Source organism: Octopus sinensis, linkage group LG5 (assembly GCF_006345805.1).
Source record: "Octopus sinensis linkage group LG5, ASM634580v1, whole genome shotgun sequence".
NCBI classification, from domain to species: domain Eukaryota; kingdom Metazoa; phylum Mollusca; class Cephalopoda; order Octopoda; family Octopodidae; genus Octopus; species Octopus sinensis.
The window spans coordinates 81727743-81745242 of record NC_043001.1 but is presented as its reverse complement, the minus strand read 5'-3'; the positions used below and the strand labels follow the sequence as shown (position 1 = coordinate 81745242).

Genomic DNA, 17500 nt, shown 5'->3' with positions numbered 1-17500 from the left:
ACACCAACATTGCTTGTAAAGCGATGGTGGTGGTGGGGGGTACAAACACAGACACACAAACATGTGTGTGTATTTATATATTTATATATATATATATATATATATATATATATATACATACACACGATGGGCTTCTTTCAGTTTCCGTCTACGAAATCCACGCACAAGGCTTTGGTTGGCCTGAGGCTATAGTAGAAGAAACTTGCCAAAGATGCCACACAGTGTGACTGAACCTGGAACCATGTGGTTCTTAAGCAAGCTACTTGCCACACAACCACTTCTGTGCCTTTATATTAGATATATATATTATATAGTAATATATATATATATATATATATATATATTGGAAGGTTTGGAGATGATGTACGGTATTATATATTAGAAAAAATGAGGTAATCAGATCGGATGGTTTATATTTATAGATATTTATTTATATATTACATTTTTTACATATATATATCTATCATATCATTCGGATTATTAGCGCTTTCTGGGAGAAAGCGCTAATAATCCGAATGATATGATCTGAATGATATGATAGATATATATATGTAAAAATGTAATATATGAATAAATATCTATAAATATGAACCATCCGATCTGATTACCTCATTTTTTCTAATATATATATATATAGATAGATAGAGAGAGAGAGAGATAGATAGATGCAGGCATGGCTATGGTAAGTTTCCTTCTCAACCACATGGTTCTGGGTTCTGTCCCACTGCATGGCACCTTGGTTAAGTGTCTTCTACTATATGCTTGGGTTGTGTATTTGGTGAACAGAAACTGAAAGAGGTCTGTTGTGTGTGTCTTTGTGTCTGTTTGTCTCCCACCACTGCTAGACCACTGATGTTGGTGTGTTTATGTCCCTATAACTTAGCTCTTCGGCAAACAAGACAAAAGAGTAAGTATCGGGGTCAATTCGTTTAGCTAAAATTCTTCAAGGCAGTGCTCCAGCATGGCTGCAGTCTAATGACTGAATCAAGGAAAAGGTAACAGAAATATATATCTATATATATATTAATATATATATATATATATATATATATATTATATATATATATATATCAAAATATGCAACATGGATATCCAGAAGTAATGCTGCATTACCTCGGATATCCTTGTTGCTTATTTTCATTTTAATCACCTTATTTTGAAATTGTATGGATAATACCGTACTAAATTCTGGTGCCTCAACCTAAGTACCATGTTCATCAGAATCTAAATTTTTGCTATATATACATACATACATACATACATACATATATAGTATTATTTAGTGTATTATATATATACATATATATAATTAAGGTACCATGCCAGAAAATATAAAAGAATATATATATTCTTTTATATTTTCTGGCAAGGTACCCTTAATTATATATATGTATATATATAATACACTAAATAATACTATAAAAAGAGACAAAATTCCTGCAAAAGTTCAGTTTGACAACTCCACTAGAGTGGACAAAAGCACTAATATATGATATATAATTTATAAAAACATGTAACATACTAATAAATATCTGTAAATATTAGGCCATCCAAATTTCTGAGTACCTCATTTCTTCTAATATGTATATATGTATACACACACAGACAAACACACCTGTACATACACTCCTTTCATCTCTCACTTTGTTTTTCTCTTGTTACCCACATATTCCACCCCCATCTCTACCATGAGTATCTTACCAAGCCTGGTCTCTCGGGGACCAGTGTTTCCTCCACCTGGAATCAGATTAATTTTAGGTTCACCGACATGCATTATCACCACCTATACAACCACCTGACCATTGCAGAAGCAGCATTACCAGCACCATCACTACTACTTCTTCCACCACCACCACCATTACCACCGTTACTACTGCAGCAGCAAGCACCATTACTACTACAACTAGTGCCAACACAACAGAAAGACAGGGTGGCCATGGTTGTATTTGTTAAAACTTAGGCCTGCTCAAGCAGAGGCTACTTAGGGTTGAACAGCAACACCATTGTATTAAAATCTAATAATATCACAGCACTACCACCATAACACTTTCACTGCAATACTGTTATGACCACAGCACTGCCATTACCTCTGCAACACCACCATCCAAACCACCACCACCACCGTGATATTGTTTAATTGATTATCTCGGTGATTATAGGTGCTATAATTAATGCAGAAGTGACCAAAACTAATCATCATCATTATCACCACCATAATCATCATCGTCATTTTCATCACCATTATCATCATCATCATTACCACCATTATTATCTTCTTCGTCATCACCACTACCATCGTTGTCTTCATCACCACAACCATTATCATCGTCATCACCACCATCATTATCATCGTCGTCATCTTCACTACCATCACCACCACCATCATCAACATCATCATCTTCACCCCACCACCACCATCACAACCTACATCGTCCTCATCAGAATCATCACCACCTCCACCACTATTCATTAATATAACCACCATCACCACCACCACCAGCATTATCGTTGTCATCACCATTTTCATCATCACCACCACCACCATCACAACCTACATCATCCTCATCATCACCTCCACCACCATTCATTAATATTACCACCACCACCCCCACCATCATAAGTTATTGCTAACCTAGACATTGAACCACTGTACCCCACACTCTCCCATCCCTGCTCTAGTTTCTTTATATTCTTCCTTTTCTTACCTACTTCTATCTCTCCTTCTTATCTTTCTTTGTTCCACTCTTATTTTCACTCTCCCTCTCTCTCTCTCTCACCTTTCTCTTTTCTCATCTTTCTTCACCTAAAACATGACTTCACCGTTTGCTCTCTGAATTTAATGTGGTACATATATATATATATATATATATATATATATATTATATATATATATGTGTGTGTGTATACTGATAGAAATAAGTATCTGTTAATAATTCATCTTTAAAACTACATAAGCTTGTGTATCTGTCAGTGAGTATTCAATTGCACAAATATGTGTGTGTGTGTGCAGATATACTCATATAATATAAATGACTATATATGCATGTATATTATTTCAACTCAAATGTACAGATATGGAAATACAGTATGTAAACCCCTGTCAGTAATCATTATAAGGAGTGAACTAATATTTATGAATGTGTGTATATATATTTCAAGGCAGTGCCCCAGCCTGGCCACAGTCAAATGACTGAAATAAGTGTGTGTTGTTGTTGTTAGAAATTCAAAATGTGTACATAGCAAGCATATAGTTATACAGCATTTTCTATTTCTGTCTCTAATAAAGCTTTCTTTGTTCATTATATAGCATCCTTCTATATCTTTTATACATCATTCTCTGTTGATAATGGAGGTTTTTCCTGTCCATTATATTGCCTCCTCTATGTATTATACAGCAGTGTTTTTTTTTATACAACTTGATTTGATGCATTATACAGCCATCTCTTATCCCTTATGCAGTTTTTGCTGTACATTAATCAACCTTTTTCTATCCATTATATGCCTTCTCCTACCCATTATACAACCCCTTTTCCCCCTTATACAGCCTCTTTTCTCCATTATACAGCTTCTTCTCTCCATTATATGGTATTTTCTATCTATTATACAGCCTCTTCTGTCTATTATACTACCTCTCCTATCCATCATACAGCCTCTACTATCCATCATACAGCCTCTCCTATCGTTCATACAGCCTCTCCTAGCCATCATACAGCCTCTCCTATCCATCATACAGTCTCTCCTATCCATCATACAGCCTCTCCTATCCATCATACAGTCTCTCCTATCCATCATACAGTCTCTCCTATCCATCATACAATCTCTCCTATCCATCATACATTCTCTCCTATCCATCATACAATCTCTCCTATCCATCATACAGTCTCTCCTATCCATCATACAATCTCTCCTATCCATCATACATTCTCTCCTATCCATCATACAATCTCTCCTATCCATCATACATTCTCTCCTATCCATCATACAATCTCTCCTATCCATCATACATTCTCTCCTATCCATCATACATTCTCTCCTATCCATCATACATTCTCTCCTATCCATCATACAGCCTCTCCTATCCATTATACAGCCTCAACTATCTTGTATACAGCTCCTTCTGCTCATTATACAGCCTCTTCTCTCCATTATACAGCCTCTTCTCTCCAACACACAGCCTCTCCTATCCATCATACAGGCTCTCTTATCTATCATACTGTCTCTTCTATCCATTATACAGTCTCAGCTATCTAGTATACAGCTCCTTCTGTTCATTATGCAGACTTTTCAGAAAACCTGTCCAGCCATTTTGCTGTTCATATTTTGAAAAGGCCAATGGAAATATTACTTTGCTTCAAAATAGGTGAGGGTTAGTGACAGGAAAAGCATCTGGCTGTAAAAATCTGTCTCAGTGAATTGTATCTAACCTACAAAATCATGGAAAAGTGGACATTAAATGATGATGTATATTTATATGTTGAAGACATGTGGCTTAGTAATTTGAGCGTTACACTCATGATTACAAGATTGTGGTTTCAATTCTCAGACCAACAATGTGTTATGTTCTTCAGGCTGTGTTGTGAAACTGGACAACAAATTACATCTATTTGCTCCATACAGTGTTAATACCAATTCTGCCAATCTTTACAACTTTCATCTCCAGGAGTTACACCCTCAAATTTTACTGACCCCCCAAATCTTAAGCTGTCCAGTAACTCATGCATTCTTTATTTTTGTTGTTTTACAGAAGCAAGTTTTGCTGTGAAGGCTCGTGCCATTAAAGAACACTCAAACCAGTATGACATCCATGGACTTGCTTTCAAGGAAGGGGAATATATTAAGGTAAGCTCACATATTTTAGGGGTTTCCTAATGTTGTTCTGTAGTCCCAGGTCTATCATAATCCGTGATCCGGTGCAATCAAATGTGTTCCAACTGTAACCTACATGTATTTTATTCAAACATAGGCTATTGTCTTGTATCCCATTATCCAGTATGCGTGTGTTGCAGGTGATGCAGTAATTAGGTACGGGTATGACTGTGTTGTTAAGAGATTTGCTTCCCAACCATATGATCTAGGGTTCAGTCCTTACTGCATGGCATCTTGAGCAAGTGTCTTCTTTAGCCCTGCAAAGCCCAAAGCTTTGTGAGTGGGTTTGGTAGACGTAAGATGAATAAGCACATGTTTGTGTATGTGTGTGTGTGTCTTTTTGTTTGTCCCTCATCACCACTTGATAATCAGTGTTGGTTTGTTTACATCCCCATAACTGTGGTTTGGCCAAAGAAAGTGATAGAATAAGTACCAGGCTTAAAAACACAGATAAGTACAAGAGGCAATTTAACTAAAAAAAATATTCAAGACAATGCCCCAGCATGGCCAGAGTCCAGGAACTGAAATTAGTAAAAATAGAAGATATATATACATCAGGAGTGGCTGTGGAGTAAGTAGCTTGCTTACCAACCACATGGTTCCAGGTTCAGCCCCACTGTGTGGCACCTTGGGCAAGTGTTTTCTACTCTAGCTCGGGCAACCAAAGCCTTGTGTGTGGATTTGGTCAATGGGAACTGAGAGAAGCCTGTCATATATGTATATATTAAAAGCACAGGAGTGGGTGTGTGGTAAGAAGCTTGCTTCCCAACCACATGGCTCCAGATTCAGTCCCACTGCATTGCACTTTGGGCAAGAGTCTTCTACTATAGCCTTGGGATGACCAAAGCCTTGTGAGTGGATTTGGTAGATGGAAACTGAAAGAAGCCCGTCTGGCACCTGTGTCGGTGGCACATAAAATCACCCACTACACTCTCGGAGTGGTTGGCGTTAGGAAGGGCATCCAGCTGTAGAAACACTGCCAGATCTGACTCGCCTGGTGCAGCCTTCGGGCTTGCCAGACCCCAGTTGAACCGTCCAACCCATGCTAGCATGGAAAGAGGACGTTAAACGATGATGATGATGATATATATATATATATATATATATATATATATATATGTGTGTGTGTGTGTGTGTCTGTATTTGTCCCCCCCACCATCGTTGACAACTGATGCTGATGTGTTTACATCCTCATAACTTAGCAGTTCAGCAAAAGAGACCAATAGAATAAGTACTAGGCTTACAAAGAATAAATCCTGGGGTCAATTTGCTCAACTAAAGGCGTTGCTCCAGCATGGCCACAGTCAAATAGCTGAGACAAAAAATAAAAGAATACTTAATTGAAAGGTTTCTATTGCTCAGAGTCAACTATGTGTCACTCATAGAAAAGTTCCTCTCCAGGACAGATTCCAGACAAAGTTCTTTTATGGAAAACCCAGCTATTACTCATACACACACACGTATATACAATGATATCACATATACACGCAACTGGGTGTATTCTGTAACACATAATTAACCCTTTGATATCAACCAACTAGAAACCACTCTTGGTTCTATGATAAAAACTTCCTGTTTCAAAATTAATCTAAATTAAAAGCCTTCCATCCAAATTTTATGCTAATTTATATTCCAGACACCAACGTGAATAAAAACAAAGTTGTTTTACTAAATTCTTCATTATTTTCGAAAGTAATTGAAACAGACATGGTGTATTTCAACAGAAATGTGGTATTGAAAGCATTTAACATAATCATATTATCTTTGCAGCTAATGCACATGTTAATAGAATACAGTAAATGTGTACGAACATGTACACAGCTTTACATATGAGGTTCCTTTGTCTGTGTATACATAAATTTAGTTGTTTTGTTCAAGACCACCCTGATTAAAAAGATACACGGTCCTAGATATTCTAGCTATGACTGCCCTGTCTTTTTTGCTTTTGTGCAAGGAATCTAAGACAATATTCAATACGTTCTCTTTATATGGTGGAGGTGCTATGGCCCAGTGGTTAGGGCAGCAGACTCGCGGTTTCGATTTCCAGACCGGGCGTTGTATGTGTTTATTGAGCGAAAACACCTAAAAGCTCCACGAGGCTACGGCAGGGGGTGGTGGCGACTCCTGTTGTACTCTTTCGCCACAGCCTTCTCTCACTCTCACTTCCTGTTTCTTGAGTAAGGCTGCGATGAACTGGCATCCCATCCAGCTGGGGGGAACACATACGCCACAGAAACCAGGAAACTGGGCCCATGAGACTGGCTAGTCTTGAAAAAGGGCAACATTTTTATCTCTTTATATGATCAAAGATTTTCCAGCTATGACCATCCTGTCTTTTATGCTTTTGGGCAAGGAATCAAAGACGACAATATTATCCAATATGCTCGTTTTTATTTTTGTTTTTTTAAAAAACAGTATGATGTGAGGAAGATTTGGTTCCTATTTCTACCAGGTCGTGCTATCATGTAGACCACTACCTTATTGTCTCATGTACACTAGATGTGTTTACAGTGTGTGAAAGTTGAGACCACACACACTCACACACTGTGCCAGTAAAAGCTTTTAAGATGATAGGATCTGACATGAATGGAATGTTAGCTACATGATTGTGTGTGTTGTGTGTGTGTGTGTGTGTGTGTGTGTCTCTCTCTCTCTCTTGCTATATATATGTGTGTGTTTCTGTGTGTATAAAGTATTTTCGATATCTTCCCAAATTTCCACAGATCCCACCAACCATCTTCCTTTCCAACTTCCTTCCCATCCCTTAACCAATCTCACCCTTAATCTGATCCCTAGATATCCTCCCTAGAGCTCTGCTTACACTATGCCTCTGCAATCAATTTGGTAAAAATTTTCTATTAATTAATGTTCATGTTACACCTGGATACTCTCTGTGTGTATATGTGTGTGTTTGCTGGTATATATATATATATATATATATATACACACACACACACACACATATTATGTATGTATGTGTATGTCTTTTCACTAATGTGTATATTTACTGGTACATTTGTTCACTGGTGTGTGTTGACTGTTGTGTATATATGTGTTTGTTCTTGTGTGAATATATGCTGTTAGTGTGTGTGTATAATGTATGTGTGTATGTATGTATGTATGTGTGTGTATGTATGTGTATATATATATATAGGTTTTGTCTCATGCTACATATGATGATGATGATGATGATAATACTACTAATGCTGCAGTCACCACTACAACTACTTCCACCATTGCCATAACTTCTACCACTCCTCCACCACCGCTACTGCTACAGTTGTCATGGACAACAATGGTGATGAACAAGGAAGTTTTAAAACATCTTCCATTATGTTTAAAACAAAGAACAGATGAGTGTCTTTTGTGTTTTTTTTGGTGGTGAGGTTGGTAGTTGGTGACTAATGGGGAAATGTATGTGTATTTATGTACATAACATACCTCTCTCTCTCGCTCTCTCTCTCCCCCTTGATATATATATATATATAGTGATGTGTGTGTGTCTATCAAATATATGTGGTGATGTCAAGGTATGAATAAATAATGATGTATGTATGTGTGTATATATATATATATATATATATATATATATATACACACACACACACACAACATATATATGTAGTAGTAGTAAAAAGCTTATTGTATACTGTGCTTAGGTGCACTACAACCTGTTAGGAAAATGTAAAAGGGCGGGGTCAGAAAACAGCTATAAGTCAAATAAAGGCAGACTGCAATGCTTGCCAAAAGTACGTATGTAGCAGACAGGATAAAAGACATGAAGACAGAAAAGTGGTCAGTGAAAAAAAAAAAAAAAAAAGTAAAAAAGGAATGGGTGCAGAGGTACGCCAAGAGTAATCTTGGTGAATTTCAGGGAGCATGGAAATTTTGAAGGGTGCAGTGTTTTGATCACTAATTACTGACGTGGGGTAGTTTATTGCATGCTTTGATAATTCTGAACATGGGGGGAAAATGTTTCTAAAAGTTATGAGTACTACATTGCTTTTCGATTTTATAAGAGTGCCCTCAAGTGGTAGAGGTATTCTTTTCTATTATAGGCACAAAGCCTGAAATTTTTTGGTGGTGGGGGGGAGTTGATTACTTTGGCCCCAATGCTCAACTGTTGTTCATTCTATAGAACTTGAAAAGTTGAGAAACAAAGTCGACCATGGTGGAATTTGAACTCAGAATGTAAAGACAGACAAACCACCCTACACTGTAACGATTGTTCTAGTTCACTGCTTTGTCTCTTAAGCTGCTGCTAGCCACAATCACAACAGCAACAACAAGTGGAGACGCAATGGCCCAGTGGTTAGGGCAGTGGACTCGAGGTTGGAGTATCGCGGTTTCGATTCCCAGACCGAGCGTTATGTGTGTTTATAGAGCGAAAACACCTAAAGCTCCATGAGGCTCCAGCAGGGGGTGGTAGCGACCCCTGTTGTACTCTTTTGCTCCAACTTTCTCTCACTCTTTCTTCCTGTTTCTTGTCCCCGAATTCCTACGCAACCGCTGAGCCTGGATGCGCATTCATCCATCCATCGATGCTCTCGGTGTTGGGGGTTGACCTGCTTTCTCTTCTGTGGGTCTTACGAATAGCAAAGGACCATGTTTCAGACTTCTCACACTAATGGGACGAAGGCCGCTTCACTCAACAAACAAACAAACAAACAGCAACAACAACAATTCTTTCTGCTATAGGTGCAAGGCCAGCAATTCCAAGGGAGGAGTAAGTCGATTACATTAACCCCCCAGTATTCAACTGTTACTTATTTTATCAATCCCAAAAGGATGAAAGGCAAAGTCAATTTCGGTGGAATTTGAATTCAGAAATGTAAAGACATGAAAAACTGCAAAGCATTTTGTTCAACCTGCTAGTGATTGTTCCAGATTGCTGCTTTGCATATGACAGAGATATTGATTTCCAAAATATGATCAAAATTGTTGTTAGAAAGAGGGTAGATAACCCTGTAGGCTTCCATCAAGTCACTTGTTAGTCATTGATGTTTTAGTATTTTAGTAAAATATCTCCACTGATGATTGTGTATGCACCCTCTGAGACATTAAAATCATTGTGAAGTCACATGGCCTAGCGGTTAGAGTGTTGCACTCATGATCGCAAGATCATAGTTTCAGTTCCCAGACTTGCTGTGTGTTGTGTTCTTGAGCAAACACTAATTCCAGTTGCCTCAGGCCACTCAGTTGTAAATGGGTAACCTTGTGATGGACTGACATATAAGGGTGTTCTTCCTGTCACCCTCACATGTTTCCAAACAAGGTAACATTCCTCAGGGCTAGACATGTTCTTGTCATACCATCCAACCCATTCCAGCATGGAACATGGATGTTAAATAATGATTGTGATGATGGGGTATATATATGGCATGTAAAAAGCACCGACTATGTTCTCGGAGTGGTTGGCACTAAGAAGGGCATCCAGCTGTAGAAACTTTGCCAGATCAGATTGGAACCTGGTGCAGCCTCCTGGCTTGCCAGTCCTCAGTCAAACCGTCCATATATATATATATATATATATATATGTGTGTGCTTGTGTATGGATTTTTATCTGTTCTGTTTGTTCTACCAAACTATGTATGTATATTCATGCTTGTGTTAATATGTGTGTGGTTGTGTCCATATACACATAAGTGAAACTATATACATATATCTAATATACATTGACTTGACTTAGCTGGCTTCTGTGCCAGTGGCATGTAAAAAGCACCATCCGAACGTGGCCGATGGCAGCGCCGCCTTGACTGGCTTCTGTGCTGTGGCACGTAAAGAGCACCAACCAATCGTGGCCACTGCCAGACTCCCCTGGCACCTGTGCTGGTGGCACGTAAAAAGCACCCACTACACTCACGGAGTGGTTGGCATTAGGAAGGGCATCCAGCTGTAGAAACACTGCCAGATCAGACTGGAGCCTGGTGCAGCCTTCTGGCTTCCCAGACCCCGGTCGAACCGTCCAACCCGTGCAAGCATGGAAAACGGACGTAAAACGATGATGATGATGAAAAGGAAACGTGTTTTTTTTTTCATGTGTATTTATATTACTTTCACCAGTGTGTATATGCAAACATCGGGATAAATGAATATTTACACTTGGTTCTTCTTAACTGCATATACATCAGATACACGTACTCATGTGTGTGGGAGGGAGCTAAAGTCCACCAACTAGACAGTAGTCTTGTTGCACCATTCAACCTATGTCAACATAGATGGTCATTAAATGATGATGATAATGTGTTTGCCCTTACACACATTCATGCACGTGCATGCATACACATGTGTGTGTATGTATATATATATATATATATATATATATATATATATATATATATATATATATATATCTTATAATCTCATGTACATGCATGCTCTTTCACATGTACAAACATGTAATTCATTTATATATGTCTATGTGAATGCACTTCTTTACATAAATAAGAATTGTACTCACTCACTCACAAACACACACATACACACACTATATTAACCTCATCAGTCTCAGAAGGCCTACAGAAATGCTAAGTTGCCAAGACATGAACAGTGAACCCACTCCCGGCCCTCATTCTCTCCACCACCCCGTCTGTCTTGACAAAGCTGAGAGTAAAGTTCATGAGTCTAGATAAGTTTGTATGCCATGGGGAGAACAAGAATCTGATGCCTTCTCTCTCTCTCTCTCTCTCTCTGACATTATCTGTCTCTCCCTCTGTCTTTCTCATGCTATCTCTCTTTCTCTTATAGACATATGTAAATAGGTGCAGGCATGACTGTGTGGTAAGAAGTTTGCTCCCAACCACATAGTTCCAGGTTCAGTTCGTGGGCATCGCACTTTGGGCAATATTGCCTTGGGCCGACTAAAGTCTTGTGAGTGGATTTGGTAGACAGAAACTGAAAGAAGCCTATTGTCTGTGTGTGTTTCTGAGTATATTTATGTGTGTCTTTGTGTCTGTTTCTGCCCCACCCCACCCCACCATTGTTTGACAACTGATGTTGGTATGTTTATGTCCCTGTAACTTAGCAGTTCAGCAAAAGAGACTAATAGAATGAGTACCAGGCTTACAAAGAATAAACCCTTGGGTTGATTTCTTTGACTAAAACCCTTTAACGCAGTGCTCCAGCATGGCCACAGTAAGATGACTGAAACAGTGTAAAAGAACACTCTCTTTACAACATTTGTTTTGTTTTTTTTTATGGTTTTTTTAAGCTTTTTCTCAGGAGAGTAAGGCAGTTGCCCACGATTCTTACCACGGCCTCTAAAACTTGTGGGAGAAAAGGAGTGGGGTGGGTTAGGGGAGAAACATGCCCTCAAATCAAAAACTTGGCCTGAATACTTGGTACAGAGTGGACTTTTCTAAAAGTACCCAAGGTACCTGGTGTTTGTATTTCACTAAGTGACTGACAAAGTCTACTGCCCAAGCAGGCTATGGTGAGATTTGAACTCAGAAAGGAGAGCTGGAACAAACACAACACAGCATTCCTATTGTCCTTTTAATTCATTTTTTTAAAATTATGAACATTTTCACATTAAAATACCAATATGCATATGAAGGGTAACCATGTAAGAGTGGCATCTCACTGCAAACAGAGTACCTCTACATCTAGAGGCAGAGAGGATATCCAGAAATGAGCAAAGTATATCCAGTTATACGCAGGGCATCCTGTTATAAAGTTCTAGGGCTTTCACAATCTAGCTCAGGGGTTCTCAACCATTTTTTATCTATGGGCCCCTTTGTTTACCATTTTACCTAACCCCATTGCCTCTTGATGTTTAAAAACTACCTTTATAGATTCTTCTTCCAAAATTCCTGTTTTGCTTTTCACACATTAACTTGTGTAGTTTGAACTATATAAAATATTTGAGAAAGAAACCCAGCTCTCTTGCAATACATACATCTAAAGCAAAATTTTTTTCATTGATCCTTAATATAACTACTGTAGATCCTCAGTTAACTGTTTTGCTTTTGTGACCCCCCCCCAAAAAAAAATCTTATATGGGCCCCCAGAGACCATATAAATCTTGGTTGAGAGCCATTACTCTAATCCATTGCCTTGAATTGATAATTGTTTTTTTTTATTTTAACCTTAAATGTACAGCTTCTGTAAAACAAAATCCATTGATGTCCTCCACTTCTTAGTCGCCCATTTTTTGGCAGCCCTCACTTTTGAGAAATTTTGTTGAAGCAAAGTTGTCGTCCTCAGCATCAATAAAGCTTTTGACCTTGTTTGACATGCAAATCTCCCACTGAAACTGCCTATGAGCACCACTAAGCTCCTATTTCTTAGACAAGTAACTTCCAAACACATCACACTATTGTGTTTTTGGAGTTCTTTCTGTACTTCATTTTATAAAGTCCAGCATGTCCAAAGGAATCCAGTTTTATCCACATCCCACTCACTCTTACCTTCATATTACCGACGACTTAGCCACCTCCACTCAGGTATTCCCATAGTACTTCTCTCTCCTCCTCCATCACTCACATTGTGTCCATTCCCTCTACCATTTGACCCTGTATTAATCACTACACCCAGTCCTTCCCAGAATGTTATCCTGCTGGAATTCATCTCCCCACTCACATCCCACTGCCTACTCATTCTCCTACCTGAGAATAAAGCGTATACTTGAGATAGGCCACACACGCACACACATGTATATATGTGGTGGGTGCCTTTCAGTTTCCATCTACTGAATCCACTCAAAGCTTTGGTCAATGTGGGGCTAAAGTGGAAAATACATCATAACCTACAGTGCTGCACAGTGGGACTGAACTTGAAACCATGTGGTTGTTGAGCAAACTTGTTAACCACACAGCCATGTTTGTGGTAAGAAGCTTGCTTCCCAACCACATGGTTCCAGGTTCAGTCCACTGCGTGACACCTTGGGCAAGCGTCTTCTACTATAGCTCAAGCTGACCAAAGCCTTATGAGTGGATTTAGTAGGTGGAAACTGAAAGAAGCTTGTTGTGTATGTATGTATGTATATATATATATATATGTATTTGTGTCTGTCTGTTCTCCACCATCACTTGACAACCGATGTTGATATGTTTATGTCCCCGTAATCTAGCAGTTCGGCAAAAACGACTGATAGAATAAGCACTTGGCTTACAAAGAATAAATCCTGGGCTTGATTTCGTCAACAGATGTTAAACAATGATGATACACACAGAATATATATATATGTGTGTGTGTGGTTGGCATTAAGAAGGGCATTTGGCTGTAGGAACCATGCCAAATCAGACTAGAACCTTGTGCAGTTCTCTGGCTTACCAGTTCCAGTCAAACCTATTTCTTTACTACCCACAAAGGGGCTAAACACGGAGGGGACAAACAAGGACAGACAAACGGATTAAGTCGATTACATCAACCCCAGTGCGTAACTGGTACTTAATTTATCGACCCCAAAAGGATCAAAGGCAAAGTCGACCTCGGTGGAATTTGAACTTAGAATGTAGTGGTAGACGAAATACCGCTAAGCATTTCGCCCGACATGCTAACGATTCTGCCAGCTTGCCAGTCAAACCATCTAACCCATGCCAGCAGGGAAAGCAGATACTAAATGATGATGATAGGTTTGGTTTTTTTAATTTATTGTGTGTCAGTGTGTGCTATATATATATATATATATATAGGCTTCTATATAGTTTCCATCTACCAAATTCTATTGAGAAGGAATTGGTTAACCTGAGGTTACAGTAGAAGACAACCAAGGTGCCATTAGATACATATATGGCGGGTGTGTGTGTGTGTGTTATATTGTCTGTTTGTTTAGTGTGTATGTGTTTATGATCATTGTATGAGTGTGTATGTACATGTGTACATATTTTTAAAACATTCTGACTTTTTAGTCAGGAATGCTTTTAAGACAAAATCCCTATGTCTTGGAGACTCTGAGCTCTGTCATTACAACCCCCCACCCCATCCCGCCTCCTCTCTGCTCCTCCCCTTTCTAGGTCAGTGGAATCTCCCAGTCTGTTTGCCCCTCACTCTTGCTCTCTTTTTCTCTCACGCATACATACACACTCACACATTCATACGCACACTGCTGCAGCTATTGTCACTCTACTCTTCCACCATCTCGGTCTCTCTCTTTTTATTTTTTTACTCTCTTTCTACGTTGAACAGATTTTATAGAAGAGAAAAAAGAAAAGCCAATAATAATAATGTTAATAATAATAATAATAATGATGATAATAATAATAACATAATCATAGACAAAATGAATATTTTGTGTGTATGTGTGTCGGAAATTGTATTGGAACCAGTGAGAATAGTCTGCTATGGTTGTCAAGAAAAATTAGATTTCCTCATCCACAACAAACAATGAAATGCCTCCACCACCATCAGGCAGCATCATCATTGCCATTCAACCACCACAAGCATCATCCATCACCACCACCACCACCATCATCATCATTACCTCTACCATCAACACCGTTGTCACTATTACCACCACCATCATTATCAACACCATTGTCATCTCCATCACCACTGATACATTTCTGTCACAACCACCATCATCGCTACCACCACCACCACTACCACCACCACCACCACCACCACCACTACTACCACCACCACCGCCACCATTATCACCGTCACTGCTGTTTTACATGAAACACACTATTTACAATGTAATATTGATTATTTTCACTTTGACGTTATCTTCTCCCTTTCTGTTCTAAATTTCACTTTCATTTTCGCTGTTGTTACTGTTGTTGTTGTTGTTGTTGTTATTGTCTTCGTCTTTGTCGGCAAGTGTCATCTTCATTGTTGCTGCCGTTGTTTTCCGTGCCCTCCTCCTCGGCCTGTTCTTCCTTGTCCTCGTTGTTGTTTCTTGTCTCACTTTGCTAAATCTGCCATACTTTATCAACAACAAACAAACAAACAAACACCACCACCATAACAACATTGCCACTTTCATATGTCACATTTGATGCAACTATTGGTTTAACTACAACCAGCTTTTCTTATTGTTTTCAAAGAGCTTTTGTTCTGCTTTTTTTTTATATATATATATTTATTTTATTACAAACGTTATCTTTTTCCTTTGTTTTTGTTCCTTTTGTCATCAGCTGTTTGGTGGAATTTTTATTTGATTTTTCTCCCTCCTCCCCTCCCTCTCTCCAACACACACACACACACACACACATAAAGACAGACAATGGCTGCTATCGTAATTCTATTGTTTGATTGGCTGCTGAGCATCTCCACAGCTTGGCATCTTTATATCTCCAATGCACACAAACACTACAACTTCACCATCTCTGCTGCTCATCATTGCCAACACTGCCAGGCATCTCAGTCAGTCACTCACTATCGCTTCTACTACCATGTCAACTTCTGAGTTTGAGCAGTTCAGTTCCTCATTCTTTTTATTATATTTTTTTGGTTTCTAGGTACCACTTATTGTGTCCATTGATATTACATTTGACACTGGTGAGTCTAAATTGGTACCTCATCATATCATCATCATCATCATCATCGTTTAACTTCTGCTTTCCATGCTAGCATTGGTTGGACGATTTTGACTGAGGGCTGGCGAACCAGATGATTGCACCAGTCTCCAATTTTGATTTGGCAGAGTTTCTACAGCTGGATGCCCTTCCTAATGCCAAGCACTCCAAGAGTTTAGTGGGTGCTTTTTATGTGCCACCGGCACATAGGCCACTCAGACGGTACTGGCAACAGCCTTGCTCGAATCCTTTTACACATGCCACCAGCACAGGTGCCAGTAAGGCAACGTTGGTAACGATCATGCTCAAATGGTGCACTTTTATGTGCCACTGGCATGGAAGCCAGTTGGCTGCTCTGGCAATGATCACACTCGAATGGTGCTCTTGGCACCCTACTAGCATGGGCACAAGTGCCAGTAAGGCGACGCCGGTAACGATCACACTCGAATGGTGCCCTTTAAATTGAGCCCCTAGGCCCATGGGTATTTCAGTTACTTACTCTGTAGGTTTCTGAGTACCTTAGTCTTATAATACAAGGGAATGCGGAAAAGTTCCTGGCTTTAGGGGTATCACAAAAGGTCTGGTTGAAGGCTCAACCTTCCGAGTTCTTTTGCAGGGCTTCGAAAAACTGAAGGACCACTGCAATAAGTGTGTGAATCTGAGAGGGAAATATGTTGAATAAAATTATTATTAGCTGATCCTCCTGTATTTTCTTTTACCCAAAGTCAAGAACTTTTTAGCACCCTCTTGTATTTAATAATACTCTAATTACTGAGTCCCTTAGTTGCTGAATAGCTCTGCCACAAACTGTCAGTTGCTGAGTACTCTAATCATACCGATCAGCTACTGGGTTTTTAAACTGCTGGATACCTCAGTCCAGTTACACTGTATTACTGGGTACTGTAGTCACACTTTATTAGCTATTGAGTTTTTTGGTTGCTGGGTACCTAGTCATAATGTATATCAGTTACTGACTCCTAGAAACCTCTGTCATATTATAGTGTATCAGCTATTGAGCTCTAAACCTCATTTACACTATTTATCAGTTACTCATTTTCCAGGTTTGCTAGATACCCAATCACACTGTGCAGCAATTACTCAGTGTCCAGATTGCTTGATCACACTGTGGTACAATACATTGTGTTTTAGTGTAAAGTGGTTGGCATTAGGAAGGG

General features: G+C 39.0%; 1 protein-coding gene across 3 annotated transcripts in view; it reads left to right on the top strand.

Annotated features, from left to right (window-relative positions):
• LOC115211584 (caskin-1) overlaps positions 1 to 17500 on the top strand; it is a 377873-nt gene that overhangs the window by 205922 nt on the left and 154451 nt on the right. For all 3 annotated transcript variants that reach the window (XM_036502777.1, XM_029780142.2, XM_029780143.2), the window contains one exon: positions 4745 to 4839. In XM_036502777.1, the coding sequence (XP_036358670.1) occupies positions 4745 to 4839 (95 nt within the window). The remainder of the gene's footprint in view (positions 1 to 4744; positions 4840 to 17500) is intronic.